Source organism: Coccinella septempunctata, chromosome 4, assembly GCF_907165205.1.
Source record: "Coccinella septempunctata chromosome 4, icCocSept1.1, whole genome shotgun sequence".
NCBI lineage: Eukaryota > Metazoa > Arthropoda > Insecta > Coleoptera > Coccinellidae > Coccinella > Coccinella septempunctata.
This window is the reverse complement of record NC_058192.1, coordinates 6,070,364-6,092,266: the sequence shown is the minus strand read 5'-3', so window position 1 is coordinate 6,092,266 and position 21,903 is coordinate 6,070,364. Positions and strand designations below refer to the sequence as shown.

The following is a 21,903-nucleotide window of genomic DNA, read 5'->3' as shown; positions in this document are numbered from 1 at the left end:
CTAACTAAGACTATTCTATTCAAAAAAGCATATATAAAATGAGTTTTGCACATGAAACAAAGAAATTTGAACTTTTTATAGTTTTCGATGAATTTTTAGTTTCTGTAACAACTCATATTGGCAACATACTATTTCTCCAGGTACAAGATAAAAAAGAAGCAATAATTTTTTTTAAATATTGAATGTACATAAATAAATTCATCGTGCAGTTATTTGCAAACAATCGTGGATAAATCAAAAATGCTACGCATAAAATGCATACAAGCACATTCAGCCAAAACAAAAATAATAATTTGCACGTTATTCATGCTAGTGCATAAACCAATTAAACGAAATACATTGACAAAAATTATAAATTTACCTGGACAATTCAACTCGTCTTCACCATTGGGACAGTCTGACCGTCTATCACATTTCTGATACCCGTTTATACAACTCCTATCGTCACACTGGAACTGTCCGGAAATACACTGTGATACTGAAAAAAAAAACGGCTTGAATTTCTTATACACTGGCTAGAAACGAAATGGTGAAAGCGCCGGTACTGAATTGTATTCACATCAATATTTCCGTTTTCATTGATTTTTATTTATTCCGAGAAAAGTATAGACTGTATCGAAATTTTGCAATTTTTCTCCAGAATTGAATGAGCAACCATAAGAGAATTTTATTTTTCGAAAATCTATCCCACGAAGACTATTTTCGAAGGAAAATCATAAGGGGTTGTTATTTTCAACCTCTAATAATGAAGTTATGAGATCTGAAAAAATGGTGTTAGTAACATCCACTTAGTGCTTCATATTATGTATAGTTTTATGATTCGGTGTTTTTCAGAACCCGTAAAAAAAATTGAAAACTGTCAACGCGTCATCGCCTTCCAAAGGCTGTATCTTGAAAGGGAGGTCGATTTCGAAAAAAATTTATAGGAACTACCCCTGCTTATTTTCATCGAGGAATCATCTCCCTAAGTCCTTCGCAATTGTTTACAGACACCCTGTATATTAGGATGTTAAAAAATGAGGGACCCGCATTCATTTTTATAAAACGCTATACCATGATCACCTCCGAATATTTCAGCCTCTATACCAATTCAGTATTCATAAATTCATAGATACCTGTCCGCAAATAAACCGGGCAGGTAGCGTGCGATGATTTCCAACTTGTCAAAACCTATTACGACGATCGAATTGACCCATTATGGTTTTAATTAACTTCTCCATCATTAATTGAAACAATATATTCGTGGATCCGGCCTCCGATTATCATATAACTCGGCTGGCTAATAGTTGATTTTCACGCCACGTCATCCCACAATGCTAGCCTGCCCAGAACGCAATTCATTAAAAATTCGTTTATGCATAATATTCGGATGATAAATAATAGGAGCGAAAAGGACGAGAGACCTTCCGTGCTTGGTACCAGTCGGATTTCTCAGCGGAGGCATGTTCTGCGGGCTCATAGCACGAATTGTTGACTTACTGGATGGTCACGAAGTATCTGATGAGCCCTCATTTTGTCCTTTCTGCCGTAGGACCTATTTTCACAGCACACATGCTTGAGCTTTTCGACTTATTCCTGTGCTGCTTAGTATACAGACAGATAAACTGGATCCAAACCTGAAGGTGGCTACTTTTGTGATCTACACTGCGCAAAAAAATTAACGCACATTATGGAAATCTCAAATTTATTCTACAACTGAAGGTGTTCTCAATGATAATTATTTTTATCAGAATTATGCATGCATATGTTATCCTCTTTCAACGGTTTTCTTCAATACAGATGTTTTTTCCCATCAGGAATAAAAAAAGATGATATTATCAGATTCTGAATGTATTGGCTCCATTCTAAAATAAGTGTGTCCAGAATGTTGCAGCGATTCAGGGAGACAGGTATGAATGTCCGAAGACCAGGACAGGGTAGACCACGGATGACAACTGCCATTCAAGAACGTTACTTGAGAGTTTCTTCGTTGAGACAACGGTTTGCGACCGCTCGCCTCCTTCAAATTCGAGCTTGAGCAAACTCATGAGGTGCAAATTAGCACTCAGACAATAAGAAATCGCCTCAGAGAATATGATTTAAGGCCTCGTGTCGCGGCAAGAGGCCCAGCTCTTACCCCAGCCCATGGAAGGGCGCGTTTGGATTTTGCGAGAGAGCATATCCATTGGGAAGAGGCCGATTGGGAAAGAGTTCTCTTCACAGATGAGTCTAGATTCTGCCTCTACCATTGTGATCGACGTTCCTTTGTATACAGACGTCCACATGAAAGATATGCTCAGTGCAATTTCCTGAATACTACTGGTTTCGGGGGAGGATCGATTATGGTATGGGGTGGAATATCTTTGACTGCTCGCACAGACCTAGTGGTCGTTGATAATGGAGCTATGAATGCTGATAAGTGTATAAGAAACATTCTTGAAGAGCATGTGCCATTTGACCCATACATTGGAGAAAATTTCATTTTTATGGACGATAATGCCAGACCCCATCGTGCGCGCATCGTTCAGGAGTACCTTGAAGAGGTTGAAGTCTCTCGAATGGAATGGCCAGCAAGAAGTCCAGATCTCAATCCGATTGAGCAGGTTTGCGACAATCTCAATAGAAGTTCAGAAAATCATCCAGCTACTCTAAATGACTTAGGAATCCAACTCGAAGAAATCTGGGAAGGATTAGATCAGAAAATTTTAAGATCACTCATTTTGAGTATGAACCGTCGTTGCCGAGCTGTAATTAACGCAAGGGGTGGAAATACCAAGTATTAAATCACTTATCAGCATTTCAGTATTTTGAAAATTGTTCATTTCTCTTCTTTCACATAAGATTCGGTGAAATCCTGAATTTTTATTCGATTTAATGTGTCTTGTTTCGTTCAAAACCATACCGAGAGAACATAAAAAATAAGTTATAAAGTCAATGTAGAGTTAACTTTCATTAAAATTGAGATTTTCAGAATGTGCGTTAATTTTTTTGCGCAGTGTATTTGAGATTCTACTGAGAATTGCGGTAGAGCAGGAAACACCACCGAATATCTGCTCAATTTAATTTCTGTAATTTCTTCATCAAATCAGGGGCTGCTCAAAAAATTATATGAAAGACCCACACTGATCTTCAACAACTATTCATTTACAGTCTCTATATTTTCCCTGGGCCTGCAGGATTGGATAGATTATGAGGATAATTATTAATTACATAATCTACTAACAGCTTGAATTGAGGGTCAGTTGCTGATTCACAACTGAATATCAGACACGCCTTCTCAATTTCTCACTAAATATTTCCATATTTCAAGTTGAAGCTCTATAAGGAATCGCTTGAGAAGAATCGTGAAAATTTTGAGGAAGATTCTGCACCCGAATCAACTGAAATCAGAGGACACCGATTGATCCGCCACGTCGATTTTTAATCAAATCAGTGTGACGTGAATTGATCCAAGAATTTCCATCAGAAATTCACTCCACACCTCCGCTTCAAATCTCTAGGAATACGTCAGCCTGATATTGGAGGCCAATCGGTTGTATTGCATTACATGATTCGATATTCGGCCGATTCGTAGAGAACACGGGTCTTTGTGTTATACGATAACGGTAGGAAGAAGCGAACTGCTTGAGTTATATTACCCCACAGTGTAACACCTATCTCTACGATAGAATTCGATGAACTTGTATTTCCAAAGGGCCGTGCAACGAGTGTTTCTCAGGTTTTCTGAAATATCCGACACCATCCAGGAACAAACGGTGTAGAAACAGGTTTTTGCAGGCCTCCTACACGTCCTCTGCACTTTTCCCAATTCAACGAGGTCGAGTTGCAAATTGGTGAATGCGCTAGAAATAAATTCTATTCGCCGAGGTTGTTCTTGGATTACCACGTGCATCTATAACTCCCACTATTGAATTCAATAAGCCCTCGAACCTATGTATACCAAAAAAAGCTTCTATCTGTATCCCAGATTCAATTTCTGAGAACAAACAGCTTTTCACTCCCTCGGTTATCGATATATGTAAGCTATTTGTTCTCCGAACAAAAAACGGAGGGAAAAAATTGTCACCAAATATGTACGTAACGTAATACCAACACCCTGCACCATTCACATGATCTGATGAATAGATCTCATTCGAACTGCCCAGCCAGCGTACCGAGCAAAACGAAACGAGATCTGGTGTCGTATTTTTATATCAGATAAATAGCTGGTTATTCACTGTCAATACTTTTAACTGCATTTAACGGGAAAGCGATTTTTACCGATAAATATCTCCGCCGTTAAAATATTACGCTCATAAATAACTAATAATAACGAATTAAACCAGTTGACCATTTAAAACCGTTGTGCATTGTAGTGTTTCGAGCGGAATGAATGACTTGGTCATATACCGATCAATATGTGAGCATATGCTTCCTATACGAATTCTACTAATGAATGACAGAAACAGATCATCTATTTTTCGACTATTTGATATGTTTTTCCTGTAGGGCCCATCAAAATCGATTTTGCTGGACGAATGTATGATGGGCATATGAAAATAATTCACGATGTGTCCGAATTCGAAAATCAGTTGTTCAATATTATGTTATTTCTCCACTAGACGCTGGCTTAGGTCTCCTATTAACCCAAAATGATTGGGATTTCTTTCTCGGAAAATACATTTATCGATATTTTAGTTTATAAGTTCCTCTAATCAAACCCAATATCAACAAATTGGCTATTTTCTATCCGAATATACGTATAGGAAAAAATATTTTCAAATCCAGTAGCCTTGAACAAAATCTAGATTAACAAGTGCCCTGCTTAAAATTCTCTAACCACAATATTTTGTTCGAAAAAAAGGGCAGAATGAATAAATGATAATAAAGAAATCTTCGATCTTTTCTGGATTTTTCTTCTTGTTGATAGAGTTGGCTACAGTTTCTGGGAAAACTTCTAGGTAGATCTATGAGGTCCTTGTTATGGTGAAATATCAGATCAGAGCTGATCTGAAGCTATCGATATTATGTTATTTATGTGTTCATCCAATTCATGTTATTGGTATGCTTCAATCTTCTCATCAAATATTCTTTCAGTTGATCCTGGGAGCAATTTTAACAAGTAAACATCGGATTATATTTTGTTTATTTAATATTCATTCATGATGGAAATATTATCGCTTTCAGATGACAAATGTCATGAGTCTTCGTCTGTATGATCTCAAAGGAATGCAGTGTAATGATGATACCACAAAGTCTGCTAAATGTGTCATGATGATGAATCTGAATTTTTGCAAATGATTATTCCCATAATGATTTCATCATATGCATAACAAGTGCTTGTTTTAATGTCATCTGAATGCACAGACAAATCTCATTACTAGTAACGTCTGCATTCCTTAATTTATTGTTTTGTTGCTACATATGAGGCCATGAACAATGTGCGTCTCTGATGGGTGGGTTCAAAATAAGAACGCTCAGTAATTCTAGTAATGATCAGGTGATAAAAATCGGCAAGTTTCGCCATTGAGTCAAATATTTTTTCAATTTCATTTGATGATTTTAAAAGGCGTATTCATAATATGTTCCCCCTGTATCCACTCGTTTAACATGGTCCCTAAATAGAGGTTCTCTTTGGTTTTTTAGTCATTCCAACTCAAAACAATTTTTGATTGTTTCCTACTTTCACTAGGAATTGTCTATATTACTGTCCTAAAACTAATCCTTTTGGGGCTTTAAGCGCTCCTTTCTCATAATAAGAAATATACCCAGTGGTATATAAATTCAGTGGAATTAATATCGGAATACTACCAGATGTCATATTCCTCAATAATCCACTGAAAAACCTATCTATAGCACTCGATGGGAAGTGCCTGATACTGCAAATGGGAGCTGATGACTACATCATCCAACTACTAATGGAATCATTTAATATGTAATTAATATTTCATCCACTCGATATGTAGGTGGCTTATCGGTATATGTCGGCGTATATAAAGAACCTTTTTGTCAATCTCACTCAAAGTCTCCCGGTTTATAATCTACTTCCCAACATGGGATAATCATATGGTTCATATTGAAGTGCGGTGTGCAGTTTGATCAAAGAGAGATTGCGTTTAAAATTATTGCGTAACTATGACGTGAACTAAGCACCATCCTTCGTACTTGGAGTAAGGTTATCAATCAGCGAGTTAAACTATGTGTTTGCGAGACTGAATTTATCAAGTTCCCACTAAATGGCAAACTATAACAATTACGTTAGAATTAGGTAAAAATATCGCATATCTAAAACAATTCTGTTATTCGAATAATAACCAAAGTAGGCAATGGAATTTTGAGGACTGAAGTTGAGATTCGGTGTGAGAATACTCAGCCTGGATGTACAGGATGTCAAAAAAAATATCCAGTGAGGAGATCTCGAAATTTCTTTACCTAGAGTTTGGGACATCCTGTACGTTCACTCTGAGTATTCTCACACCGAATCTCAGGCTTCAAAATGTTGTCTACTTGATGAATTATACGAATTCTTGATAATGGTTCTTCCACTTCAAGTATGAGAGAAAATATCGAATCGAGACAATCTAAAACAATTTCTCTCCTGCTGAAATAAAGCGTTACTATGAGAATTCGATATGACAACCTTGAATTTCATAAATTGTTGCTCCATCGGACGGTGAAGTTCACCGTAAACAATTTGCTACACTTCAGTTTGTTTCTCGCCCAGCTCGTGAAAGGCTACTTTCGTAAATTGGCAGAGTGATTGAATCATTCCCCAGAGAAAATCAGTGACCTTTCTAATCTCCCCATCCGTTTTTGTTCGAGATTTCCTCACCAATTTTCACTGGCGACATACGTTTGCCCAAATCACTATTGCCTTCCTAGAATTTCGTATCTCATCGACGCTGGATGAATGCATTGGAGTGATAAATCAATAGAAATCAGATATTCACTAACCTCAAAAAACAGAAACTTTGAAAACGAAACTGACCTACGGTTTCTAGCTCCACATGTTTGGTTAGTCAGAAAAATTTATCAATATGAACTGAAATTATTATTGACTTCAGGAGCATAATGCAATTCATAAGTTTGAAATGTTTTCCGAATATCAAATGTGCTCCATTTCAATTTAAAATCAGTTTGAGACGTGTTATGACTACATTGATGAGGTATGATTTTGATATGCTCAATTTATTCGACAGGAAGGAATTATCAGACTGGTTTCTTGAATGAAATGCTCTAGCTCATTCTTATTTATGTACAAAAAATCTCTCAGTATCAACCGTTTCAGTCTTTTCTGTTTCAGAACATGTGATAGACCCTTGAGAGTAACATTTGGACAATCCTCGATAATCAAATGCGTTAAACTCCCCTTCAGATGTTCCAGTGCTGCAATGGCCTCATCCTCAATATATGAACAGTTCCTAAGGATAACCTCTCTAATATTTAAACATCCTTTCAAATGCGGAAAACCGTGATGACTAATTGAGGAATTTGTAGCATCCATCCCTTCAATATACTTCTTCGTACGTTCAGGTGGTAAGAGATTGTAATCGGTAATATATTCAGTATCGCCTAACCATCTGACAGAACCTCCATTTTTCAGTATCCATTCTGCACATACTCTGTCTGGTCCCAACATTTTTCGTCTCTCTTCGTCTACTTGATTGAATGATAATGTGATAAAGTGGAACAGATTTCTTCTAGATGTGAACCGCCTTAGGGGATGCTTGGAGATGAAATTGACCAACATTTCAATTCGCGTCAAAATTGACACTCAATCACTGATAACAGAATCAATGTAATAATTGGACAAAATGTGTAGATCGATACAAGTTCCTGTCAGCATAGAATGATCCCTTTTCACTAACTATGCCAGTGGGCGTTTATTATTCCAAATAATATTTTTTTTTATCAAATATAAAGGAAAATCGTATGAAAGTGAAGTGAATTCTTCGTTGGATCATATTTTCTTCTAAAACCTTTCCACGTGCCCTATAAATTCTCCCTTATACGAACGTTGTTTACAATTCATATAAACGATCATAATCTATTCCAGAAGCGTCCAATAAAATCCAATAAGAATTGCGATTCAACACGTCCAAAGCTTTAAAGTGTATTTCCAATGATTCCATTGAATTCGAATAACCACGAACGAAAGAAATCAAGCTGCGGGTTCACATTTGGTCCAGCGATTCGTCGAATAATTTCAGCTTTTGCAGTTGGTAAGTGAACTCTGCCGATTAATGAGGAAACTTGAGCGTCTACACTAATTGTAGGATATTTTCGTTCATCTCTGAGCTATCATTTTTTGGGTAACCCTAGAATACTCAGGGGTCTAATTATTACTCTCGTTTTGTGCTAATGATCTTGGTGTATATTTCAAGGGTTGAAAAAAATGGAAGCTGAGCCAAGAAGCAATTAGAAATGGTAATAACCCACAGTTCAATCGATGCCAAAGAATAATTTACAAATTTCATTCTATCACAATTTCCATCGAATGAAGTGTAACAGGAGTAGGAGCAAATTCGTATTTAATGTGTCCACTCGAAAATCTACTCATTTGCTAGTCCTTAACTCTTCAAATAAAAATCACGAAGATACTTATGATGAAAAAATTACGTAAAAGTACTTCACTCTACTCTATAATACCACTTGTTGATTTAATTCGATCGGTTCCTTTGAAGTTGATGAAGCTTTTTAAGGACTTTGGAAGACTGTATATTCGAGAGAATGATTCATCAAATGACGTTCCTTTGTAAACAAACCTGCCCTGTGTAAATTTGAAACTTTGCTATACTTAGAGTTCATTCGCAGGAGGACAGAATTTCTATATAGTTTACCTTATATCTTCCCTCGCAGTATAAATAGACGCACTCAGCCCTTGGAACGTCTTCAAAGCAGGAATATATTAGGTATTAAATAGGTTAGCGCAGAATGAATGTCATTTGTGAGATAGTTTTCACAGATGTAGCATAGTTGACAGTCGTTAACTGGGGAGAGATAATAGGCAATTCCATAACTGGATTTACCTCAATCGAAAACTAGAATACACCTCCTCTAATATATATGTGAACCACCATGACTAAAACAGGTTAATTTCTTCATATTATTTAAATATTCGTATGAAATTGTGTGAAGTAAAAGAAATACAGTGTCATAAAAAAATTGCTCTTTACCCAACGGCGAAGTTTATTCATAAATCTCCAAAAAAAAGGAAAAATAGAGCAACGAATGTTTCACGATATACCCTGTTTCGTAAACACTTCATAAAAGCATTTTCGTGAATGAGCAAAAATGAAAAGGGAGGGACATAATTAGGCAATGAAAATTTTTACCTCTGGAATTAGGTTCGAATAAAAAGTTTATGAGACGAAAGAGAATGCACGATCACAGTTTCGACTGAAAAGAGGCTTTGATAACGGAATATCGTTTCATTAAAATTTTAAGGCGACTCATTTGCGACGAAATGAAAACCCTCCGACAATGAATATCGAATTATCATGTAAGCATGTCAATGTGTAACAGGCACATTGTATCATTTTGGAACGACAAATTCAGCTGGGAAGTTTTTTTTTACAGGCAGATTTTTTAAACGAAGCTGTCCGACTGACGTATGTCCTGTATGCTCTACGGTAAGATATGATGATTTGAAATTTTCATTAGGAAGGAATTGCTAATATTAGGAATGGAAAAAAATCGGTAGGAATCCCCACATGAAATGAAATCTATTCATTCTTACAGTTATACTAATTTTACATAGAAATCTGTACAACAATTATCAATGAAAGAGTAGACATTCAACACTTATCAGAAAAAGCTGCTAATATTTCACTAGAATGGAGGATATACAATTATGTTGAAATGGAATGAGGAGTTGGCGCTTAAAATATGAAATCTGATAAATAATCCTTTGTTTGCTAAATACGCACACATGTAAATGTCACTCATATTTAATAGACCACGGAAAAACGTGGATATAAGAGATCGCAAAGGCGATAGCAAAGCTAGAGTTGCACATTTATGACAACGTTGAATACGTTGCTTCCATTGGGGATTTAAATGATAAAATCTGTATACGCTCTGCTGAATATTTATCTATAAAACTTCTGAATGATAGTAGGAGGAAGTAAGTTTTCCTCGTGTATGTCGTGATGTTTTGTTATGTCAGATATGTTTGACGTCGAGGAATATACAGGGTGTATGAATAGTTTCAAAAGAATTCAAGGGGCGATGACGTCGTGGGTTTTTAAAATACTTAGTCTTTTTTTATTAGAAAACAGAAAGACTGAAATTGAGCGGCCATTCTATGAGGAGAGAAAGTAATGAAGTAAAATTTGGTTGACCTGTACCCAAGTTTATAATGGCGACTTTTTTATATCAAAGATGCATGTTACGAACATGATACAAATATGATTAATTTGATGGAAATGGTGGTGAACTGCTGCAGGTACGTTCGTCAATATTTCCAATAACGAAAGTGTTGAGTAAATGATCGATCACTTCCCACTAGTGACTGACCACGAAAGTTGGATAGTTTCATGAAACTTAAATGAACTGGTTATGATAAAGTTACAACGTTATTTCAATTAATGCAGAAATATGTTACAACAAGAGATTGAACTTTGAACTCACTACTTATGGGAATATTCGAATATCTCTTTTGTAAAATATGCTGAAAACTATAAGTGTTTCTTAGTCAGAATGCATGCGAATTTCAGAGCTGTTTCAATGGATTTATTTTTGGAACTTTGCATCTAACCGAACGTGACATAATCATTATTTTGTTACCATTATTCGTTGAGTACTTCGCGAGTTCAGAGAAATTCATTATTATTTTTATTACTGACGTACTTATCGTTGTAATTTTCATGGGTACATTTTTGAGAACGAGGACGTTCAAGTATTTCTATCATATTATTTGAAAAAAAAACTAAAAACTTCACTTCCCATGGTGGCAGTTCTAAAATGCTCAGCAGTACAATATCAATATCGATAATTGTCATTCAAAAACGTGATTTTTGACAATGCATTAAGGATATGGAATTGTTAATCATACGGAAATTCACAACAATCAACGTAAAATGAGGACCATCCTTTTCACACCATGTACACCGAAAAAAAAAAATCACAATTCATACAGGGATTAATGTTAATCGCCGGCAATATTCAACGTGAAACACGATAAATCTGGAACCCACCCAGAATCAACCCCTTTGACAGCCGGAAAACAAACGTCAACCGAAAATAAATTTTTAATCACGGTGAGAGCGTCAACACCGACATGAAAGTTGGCAATTAAAAAGGAGCATAATGATTATGATTCGCCGTTTGTTGATTGCTCCTAATCGGGGCAGTTTCGAGGAAATTGAGGTGGAGCGAACGCCAAACAGAACGTTCCGAATGTTGGATCTTAAACCCACAGTTTATACTTCGTAACATCGGCACGAGAACACTTCTAATGAATTTATAGGAGTAATTGCTTATTGACACAGCGGGGTAATGTTTTTCGTACACGCGAAGTCGGTTTTGCAGAAGAATCATTAGTCATTTGACTATATGGATTCATCAACAGTTTGTGCGATCGTTTTTTTATTGAGTGTTAGAAATTGGCTCTTCTAATGCACTCCATCTTCTTCGGAATTTTTCGAAAAACTTCGCGCATCATCCAGAAGAGTCATAGTAGAGCTAAAAATGATATATAGAGTCATTCGGGGCAACTGTGCGCACTTTTGCCTTTCAAGCCATACCCTGTTTCAAATGTTGAAGCTAGGAAAATTAAAACATATTCATAAGATAGAGAATTTTCTAATCTATAAGAAAACATCAAAAAGCAAACAAACAAAAACGTTTTCTTTCCGCAAAAAAGAATTTAATAGAGAAAGTCGGAGTGCGTTCACATGCCCCGTATTGCGGGTAAGTGTGCGCACCCTCACGGGGTAAGTGAACGCAGTGCTTAGTGAACCACACAATCAAAACAAATTACAAAATAATGTCATCAAAATATTACAATATTAGAGAAATGCTGTTTATTGTCAATACAGAAGCGCCTTTTTACAAGCAGTGCATTATTGTTCGTGACACAATTCTTGGTGAACACAACACTTGATACATTCCCCTGTTGGTGGCTCTTCATATTTTTCTGAACAAATAGGACAATATTGATCGAGTCTTAACCAAGAAAATCAACAATGTCATAATTTAATCCTCACTGAACTAATGCCCATATAATAATTCTATGCGCACACATTCCTCAGTAAGTCAAAATTTGAATTGACGTTCTTATAGAGTTGAGCAGCTAAGAGAACCTAAAATTTTTTATTGTATATTTAGATAAATATGCCCATGATCGAATAAAATATTGTTTAACACCGAGGGACTCGGAACTTGGACCTGGCAGAATGTGGAGAGATGCTAAAAATTAACAAGAAAACTAGTGAATTTGATTGATTGCAAATAAAAAGTTAAAGAAACGTCGCACGGCGCACTCTTATGAAAAACTAATTTGGCGATTCTGAGCCCTTGCTTCACCCAAATGAACACCCTCTTTCATACATTGCATAGTCGAGATAAACGCACTGCGCACACTTACCCACTGCGCTCAGTTACCCCGAATGACTCTATTCTGAAAGGGCTCTTCTTCTTCTATGCAGATATTGGATCTCATTAGGACTCAGCGATGAAAACATCCATGCGATCACAGAACGGAAACTTTGAATATTTGTTTACTATCAAACAGTGAAAGCCATCATCAATAGATATGTAGTTATAACTACAGCTCTCCAGAAATTGCAAAATGGCGAATGCGCACAATTGACGCGGTATACTTTATCTGAAACTTTAGTATATATCTATATAAGATATAGAGCAATAGAGGGATATTTGAAGTATTAGGGGTTACTCAGGTTGCCACTTTGCAGACGAAGTAAGAAATATTCGAAATATCAACAACAGAAAATGGATAAGAAGAGAACACATAGAACAATATGCAGTACCTGTATCCATTACATTCAGTAATACCAATGCCTCCTATTCTTCAATTCACGATTTGCCGACATTCAAGAAAGATTTACGTAGCTTCACATGCTCTATTGATGTCAAGAAGTTAGAATTCATACTTCTAATACATCTTTAGTCGATTCGAAAAAATTTTATTCATTAAGAAAGTTGATATCTGGAGTTTGACAATGGCACTATTCTCTTCAGCTTTCGAAGAATGCTTTATCTTATGTATCATTTAAACTGCCACAGACTCGACCCATATTTTATCAATTTGATATAGCCCAAGTTTAGAATCCAAACGACTTTTAACATAATTTATGGCGTAATTCAAAATTTCAGCATTCGTGAGCTGTCACAGTCCGCAATCAGCAATTTAGCTAAACTCGTAACGTTGTTGTCGGCGATTTTTTTCGTCGATATTTAGTATCCGTACGGAAGATCAGGGAAGTGTTCGTGATGTGAAAAAGAAGGATCCACCAAACGAGCAATTCGAATCAATTTCGACGTTCGACTGGATGAAATAAGAAAAGTATATTTATGTTATTACGAAGTCATTTATAACGCTACTAAAAACGGAGCGAGGGTTGCTCAGAGTCGCATACCATTCAGGGAATATCGCAGACAGACACGATATGGATCATCATGGTTCATTAGCATAATGGCGGACTTTTCACAAAACAAATGTTGGAGCTTCTACTTCACGGTCTATCAACATTTGCTCGGTGGATGGTCTGAGATGGAAAACCCGTGGGACAGAAACGACAGCCTTATGCTACTATGAAAAATTCCTGGAAATCATGTCTCGATTTTGATACACAACAAGTCTCGTTGAACCGAGGGATAATCACCCCTAAAAATCATCCCAACTCTTCGTAAGATTCAAATTTTGAGCTGAAAACTCTATTCTCTGAAAACTTGCAGTGTTTATCACACATCAGTAAACAAACCTGTATATCATTGAATATATCGACTGAACAAAAGTACTCCGCTATACCACAATACGTTTTTCTGAATTCCCTTGACGTGAAGCTAATACTGTCGTGAAACAGGAACAAAGAAACCAGGAGATCTCTGGATTACGCATCGAACAATTGTTCCCACTGCCGACTACACGTAGAGAAAAACCCGGCAGCTTTGTCTTCTGCAAGCGTTGGCCATTTTCAATTTGTCGATAAAAATGAACAGCGGAATGTGTGCACCGTTTCCAGCAGGAAGGTGGAAAAAAAAAGCCGGAAACTGGTCTACCTCTTACGGAAGTTCACGTCGAAAAGACCGCAGGCAGTCGTCCGAAATGACTTGTTATGGACTGGCCCTTCGAAACTTTCGCTTTGGGCGCAGAAGGGGAAATACAAAACAAATCAACTAATTGTCAACGCCGGCAAGGCGTGCAAGTGAAGGAGAAAATATCAAAAGAAATGGTCACTTCGATAGGAGGCTTTGTTGTGGCCTCTACTACGCTACCTCGAGCAATTGACACAAACGAGGCATTCGTTTTCAGTCGATTGAAGATATAAAAGGGAAGTACTGTATCCGAATTCTGAAATTCAAAAAATGTTTTGATGATTAGGCCACTGTATTATTTTGAATGCGATATAAACTTAGCAGAAAATAGAGAGGAACACCTAAAATATTGCCTGAGTTGACTGTCTGTAGCATTCGACGTTACTTTGCGGTGAGAATTGATTTTCACCTTGTTCTAGTGATTCAAATCCTAAATCACGAATTTTTGCATGGAAACATGAGATTTGTGTACAGGGGCGTTGTCCTGCAAAAACAAAACACCTTTGGATAGCCTTCAGCGACTTTTCTCTTCAATTTTTTCCCGTAGAGTGGTCAGTAATGTCGAATAGTAATCTCCGGTTATTGTTCTACCCTTATCCAAAAAATCAATCATGATTACTCCATGGCAATCCAAAAAAACTGAAGCAAGAATTTTTCCAGCTGATTTTTGGACACGAAACTTCTTAGGTCTTGGAGTACGAGAGTGTCGCCATTCCATCGATTGTTGCTTTGTTTCTGGATCGTAGTAATGTACCCAAGTCGTATCCATAGTGACAATTCGGTTTAAGAAGTCTACATCGTTTTCAGATCGAGCGCGATGCTTCTACCCTTGCACACCTTTTGGTCAACATTCAAACATTTGGGGATCCATTTTGCATCAAATTTTCTCATGTCCAAATTGACGTGAACGCGTTCGTATGAAATATTCAGTGCTTCAGATATCCGTTTTAGCACATTTCGACGGTCTGATAAAATCATGTCATGAACTGGATCGATATTTTCGGGTACTGACACAGAAACTGGCCTTCCCGATCGGTCATCATCTTCAATGAAAAATTTACCTCTTTTGAAGATTGAAGTCCAATTTTTCACGGTCGCATACGAAGGGCATTGATCACCAAGGGTAGCATATTTTCGTAAATCTGCTTACCTCTTAACCTTTTTAAATACAGGTACTTGATGATGGCTCGATACTCCAATTTTTCGATTTTCACAATTTCGGTGGACATCTTTTTTCTTTGAATTTATTGCGTAACTCTGGTTCACTTTTTTGACCTCAAACTACACAGTGACACTTCTAATGAGTTATTGTTCGTTGCTATGGTAACGTTATATTTTTTTTTATACATGGAACTGGTCTAGGTTAAATAGATATAAATACATCCTCGTGTTGTAGTATGTGAGTGCAAGACAGTCGTTTTTCAGCGATTAATTCAGGAAGAGTAGAGGGCCTTACAAAGTTTTTCGTGATGCCACTTTCGGATACATGTAACTTCAACGTTTTCTTGGAGTTGTTTTTTTTTCTTCAAGTAACTAAAGCAGGATATCTTTTTTTCGAGCTCTTCTTGTTGTACAGGTTGTGAATATAGGAAAGCGGAAAATTTCTGTTTTTTTGGCTAAGATTTTGAAAATAGTGAGGTCCTTACAAAGTTCTTGTTTGTTTCTCTTTGTGCTTAGTGAATTATTAGGTCAATCCTCTGGACATCTGCCTGAACTGGATCAAGGATATGATCAACAGTATTGACGTACATAAGGGGTAATTCGGTTAAAAATTATTCAACTTAATTCGTAGTAATTTGCTACTAGATCCCCATTGGTTTGAGTTCGATGAAAAATGGCCTATTTTGTCAAACAACTATTATGACTATCCTGAGAAATCAAATTTTCTACAACCACACAAAGAATCGATGGCAGATAAAGTGCTCCCACGAAAGATGCCTGTTTTCCTCCATATTTTCCAGCACAATAAATCCTCACTTATGTTTCCTCTGACGACACACTACAAAATGATATTTGCATACTATATGGCTTTATGGCATGGCGCGTTATGAAATAAATGTAATCTAAATTTGCTCAAAGGGGAAAATATTAGTCCCATTCAGGTTCGGAAAAGTGAATTCCGCCATGAAGCGCCTATAAACAAGGAAAATCGATATCGTTCCGGTTTTAGTGGGCCAAATAACAGTAACGGAATAAATTTGTTGTTAAAAGGTATACATACGTAGGTACATATTATTGTGGGTATTGAAATTCGCTCGGAGAGCCGGGTTTTCTCGTCTATTCTTTGATTCCTCGAATTCAGCCCGGGGTACAGTCACGTTCATGGCGTTTTGTTATTGCCTCGGTTGCTTCTTTTTCCACCGTGAACCTCGTAATTCATCAAGATCCGCGGATTACAATTTTCATGAATGCTGGTTTGCCGACATAGGAAAGTATGAAATTCCTAGTGTTTTTGTTCGGAAATGTGTTTGGTTAATTCCTAGACAAACCTTCGGCATCCAGTACGTGGTTTCTTGGATCGAGAAAAGGGATTCACATAAATTCTGGGAAATGCAAAATATGATCGAAATTTCTAACCCAGATGATTAGCACGCTTCTTTTCGGGCTATTTTATGGGATAATTCACAGGCAGATTTGTTTGTTTTTCATTGTGTTGATGAATGTGGAAACAGGCCTTTTGTCAGAAACAGCTGCAAATGAATAGATCAAATGCTGAAAATTCCATACAAAGGTTGTTATTATGCCGAATTTTTCCTTCAACAGATTTCGCGTAAAAGCCTGGAAGCTGAGGCATTGTTTCCAAACATAAAATCCACGTGTTTCAAAAGATAATCTGTGGAAATTTCAATAGATTCAATAGATCAACTCCACTGATACTAGTTAAGCGTAGATCTGACAAATCATCATTATTATTTCACGTTTTAGTAGATTGCACTGCACACTTTCCTGGATATTCTCAGCTTGGCCACATAGGCTAATTAATAATATCTATCTTGTTTAAGGCGCAGATTTGACATCTGAGGAGATTCGGTAACATAAGTTCGTTTGCCATCGTCGAAAAAATCCACTTATCCTTTCATTCACTGAGATGAAAGAATCCGACTTTGAAATTCCTCTAATTCCTCCGCATTTTCCATATCCTCAAGCTGAAACGCACCGAAAAGATACGCATGAAAAATACTACTTACTCTTCGGTATAAGAGTAGGAAGAAGTAGCATATTTATTATTGACTCGGCAAATACCGTTAGATATCTCAGCGCACTCATAAATCTAATTTTTGATGTGCCTTCCTTAAGACGAAGTTCCGGGAACTTTGATCCATTCTTCGACGAGACAAGCCGAGTAGATCCATTTATGGGGGAAGATGTATCTTGAGCTTTTCCGTAGGCATAACTCCATTTGTAAATGGGTCAATTACATTTCGGGAACAGAGCGTATGAGGTTGGGTGGGGGTGAGATGTTACAATGACACATTAGCGATGCAGCTTCTCTGGAATGTAGCGGAGGTTATCGCAAGGAAGGATTACAGGTAAAATCGGAATTCTTGAACTTGTCAATAGAAATCTACCTTGATCCCAAGACTAATAAACATCGTTTTAGCGTCTAGAATTCGTATTCGTTATTTCGAAACGAATTTGCATCGTTATTTCTCCTCAGAGTTTTGGCTACAAGTGTAACAAACCTGGATGATAACAAACGTGAGGTGTTAACGTTGCTATGCAACTAGTGTGAAATGACATTTCGACGTTTATTCAACGTTAAATAATAAACTGCTCTACATGAGTTAGGGATATTGACTTAAATTGCAAAAAAATATAGTTAGAATACAATTTTTGTGATGAAAATTCATATTAATATGATTTCAAGTTGCAAATTAATTTTAGCCTGTAGGTCTGCAGCGTATACAGGGTGGTTAAGAAAAATCGACTAAAATAACGAAATTTTATCCCCAGAGAATCCAAGCATTTTAGGACTATCAATACAATGTATGGCCTCCACGGGCATCAATAACAGCTTGATCTCCTTTGCATACTACACACGATGTTGTTGAATATTTCTTGAGTAACATAAATGGGACAGAAGCTCTCTCAGATCATTCAAGGATTCTGGGGTAGATGATTATCTAATCTTCTTTGGAGCATACCCCATGCATGTTCTATGGAATTCAAATCTGGTGAGTGCGGAGGTATTGGTAAATGTGGTATACCAAGCTCCTCGCGCGCATTCTCAACTATGGCTGCACGGTGCGGTCTAGCGTTATCGTCTAGAAATTGAAAAGTTTCACCAATAGCAGCGTGAAAATTTGCCACAACATTGTCAATGACATGCTCCCTATAGTGTAAGGCGGTCATATTCCCAGGACAAATGTGTAGATCTGTGCGCCGTGCGCCCGTTGAAACATATTCCGGCAGATATCATAACAATACCCCCCGGAATGAATGGACTTCTTGGACATAGCGACGATTCCGGGGTATGCGTGGGATAGTCCATACCCTTATTCATAGAGAATCTGAAAATCGTTCATATCTGGATTCATCAGTGAAAAGGACACTACGCCATTGATCGTTCCAATTGATATGCCCATTCCAGTCTTTGACGGTTATGGTCACGTGTTAATGGAACTCTACAACCTATATTCACCTCTCCCAAACGTCGTCTGATTTTCGATGGAAACTTGGACCCCATCTACATAGTGAAGAGTATTCCGTAGTATTTTACACGTAGATGTAGGGTTTCTTCTCGCCGAAACGGTGATGAAACGATCCTGAGCAGGTGTTGTTCTTCGTCGCCCACCAAGCCTTGGTCTTTCCAACACAGAACCTGTCTCCCTGAACCTATTCCAAAGTCGAAATATCACACTTTGGCTGACTTGGAGCCTTTCCGCTACAACAACCTGAGTTAGGCCATCCTGTAGCATTCCGATAGCCCTATTAGCCACAGCGCTCGTTAATTTACGTCTTGGCATTTTCATGAAGTATATGCAAAGTACCAAACTTCAGAAAAAAGGCGACCAGATCGACGAAATGTCTCATACTGATTTTTATCGGATCGATTCAAGTTGTTATTGAGTTTTAAATGATTTTACAGCGATTTTCTCGAAGATTACATACTTTTAAAAACGATTGAATACGATATCCCTTACTCTTGTGGAGCAGTTTAGTTGCGTTACTTGAAAAGTGCAATGTTTTTCTTACATACCTGTTTTTATTGGTATAGCTAGTGAGAATTATTTCTTGGTGATCGGTTTATAAGAAGAAGTAACATTCAGACCCCGCTGGCGCTGACCTGATGGGGCACGAGCCGCAAAGGAAGAAATTACGTAACGACTTGTTGGCCGCGCTGGGCATCAGCACATACGTGCTATTTTATCAGAAGCCGGCAAAGACAGCCGGCGAATACCATCGGGGAAGTGCGAAGAAATCAGTGGAACAGTTCAAAGGTTCCGTGGACGCACGTTGGTTTACAGTAATCGAGTTTGTCGCGGCTTGCATTTGTCATTCCCCCAGGAGGAGGATATACCCGCTCCGTGTCCTTCCTCGAAGAGCTTTTTTCATCGTTATTCCATTCGTTGCCGCCTCGATCTGACCCAAAGAAACTCGATTTCTTTATGGAGTACGTCGGCAAGAAATGTTTCTCGTCGTCGCCTTTTGTATTCAAATCGGTTTTTGTGTTTTACATTGTCCATTTGAAATTAATCTTGTTTGCGGCTGGACCCTCCGGTGTATCAATTCGAATGGATAGTTTCGAAAAAACTACCAATTCCGTGGGAGATTTACGGTCCTCAATAGGGTTGAATGAAGGCTGACTTGTTGTGGGGTACCTCGGAAAGGTCGCCTCCTTGATGTCCTTTATTCCACCACATGAAAGGTTTTTCCTGAGTTAGTAACGTCAAGATCTTGAAGTTTAACCAGATCTTCCTTAAATTTTTTTAATTGCCTACTCGTTGAAAATTGCTTTTCAGGTCCAGGGCTGCTCAAAAATTTATATGACAGACCCACAATATTTTTTTAACAAGGAATCGCCCCTCCAATTTTATGGCAACTATTCATTTACACCCTGCACAAGAAACGACTAAATATCATCAGATTTAGTTGACCAACAGGGTATTTGAGATAGAACAGAATGAAGCTCTTCGGCCTCAGCGAGAAACCTCGGCTTAGATTCAGTGATCCTTAATTTACATAGATTCCATTCCAATACTCTGTATTGTTATGATAACTGAGGGTAAATTCAAACATTGGCAAGGAGATAGAAAAAATAGACATATTATTATATTTCTCTCGGTTATAATTTCCTCCTGAAGATTTTCAATAAAATGTATGATCAAAGGAAAACTGAATCAAAATGTGATTTATCAATAGATACTCAGTTTCTCTATGGATAAATTCATGATTCAAACAAATGTTTACTTCATACAAGATCACTCCTGAACTTGAAATATTCATAAATTAAATTCGCTTGCAAACATTCTTACAAACTTGGATCATTGAGAATCTATAGGAAGGACATTTTCTGCGGAACTGAAACGTCTGTAGTTGTTTATAATTATAGCACCTGTAGGTGTTTCTGCATCTATTGAATCTTCGAAGGAGGTGGATAATTTCATGCTGCACCCACGGTGTATTGATTATCCACTGATAGCGAACTGCGAAGGTACTGTTATGATCCTCAATATTTCATTTAAAAAAAAACTATTATCCGCACTGGTGGGTATGTACATGGGAAAAACACGTCGTTAGAGATCAAATAAAGTTGGAGGTTGTTCGTTAGAAACGATCGAATAATTTTGCCGATATTTACTGAAATCAAATCCAAATATTGACGTATATACACTCAAGAGTATTAATTTTACTACAACTCCTTGTTGTTCAAAATATACTAGATTCTTTGTATAAAATAAAGCTTTTATTGTTTCTTGCTCACAGAAGAGTAGAACCAAAGTCAATTGCAGGTTACATGTTCTCGAGGTATGCCAAAGACACTCAATTCTGCTTCAAAGTGTCTGCAGATACTACAGCTGGAGCAAAACTGGTCAGAACTTTCATTATTGAATTTTATCAGTATCAACCGCATCAACAGAATAAGTTTTGATTGAATTTTGAATATCAAAGAGTTAAAATATGGTCTACGGTTAAGACAAAATTTATTTAGATGCACTGCATCCATGAATCGCAGAAATATCTGTTATGTTTCGATTGATTCTTTTCCCGAAGACGTGTCATGTTAGGGAGTATTGGAAATCCATTCGGATTGAAGCAGATATATATTTGTCCGTCTACCAGTCACTGGAGAGTTGTCTACCTGCGGACTTTTCGAACGCTATCTTTGCTTAGTTTTGCATTCTCTTCAAAATATCCACAGCGTCGGCGACTTTTCTCCGAACCTTATCGTTTTGTCGTTCGTTACAGTGCAGAATAACATTGATATGCTCTCCTTGAGCAACAATGAAATAATTAATCAGGCATACTTCGAAAAAAATTCAGGCATCGTCTTTTTTGATCCTGATTCAATAAATAAAAATGCTGTCTTGTTCCTGAGCTCTTATCGAAGTAATAGAATATTCAATTGTTGGCTGCTGAAAGGTATTTTATCCTAATCCAAGTTTTATTAACGAAAAACAAGTAAATTCATCGAAAATTTGGTATATGCCTACCAAGTCGTCC

The 21,903-nt window shown here is 37.2% G+C and overlaps 2 protein-coding genes across 33 annotated transcripts in view; both read right to left on the bottom strand.

The window, feature by feature from the left end:
* Positions 1-21,903, bottom strand: part of LOC123311439 (basement membrane-specific heparan sulfate proteoglycan core protein) — a 148,733-nt gene that overhangs the window by 33,601 nt on the left and 93,229 nt on the right. For all 32 annotated transcript variants that reach the window (XM_044895392.1, XM_044895394.1, XM_044895397.1 and 29 more), the window contains one exon: positions 362-478. In XM_044895392.1, coding sequence (XP_044751327.1) covers positions 362-478 — 117 coding nt within the window. The remainder of the gene's footprint in view (positions 1-361; positions 479-21,903) is intronic.
* Positions 7,131-7,731, bottom strand: LOC123311441 (ATP synthase subunit s, mitochondrial-like). The gene has a single exon (XM_044895426.1). It carries the CDS (start codon positions 7,706-7,708, stop codon positions 7,142-7,144), a length of 567 nt encoding a protein of 188 aa, XP_044751361.1. The 5' UTR covers positions 7,709-7,731; the 3' UTR covers positions 7,131-7,141.

Excerpts from the sequence above, each read along its gene's own strand:
- LOC123311441 (XM_044895426.1), bottom strand. The coding sequence starts at position 7,708 with ATGTTGGTCAATTTCATCTCCAAGCATCCCCTAAGGCGGTTCACATCT.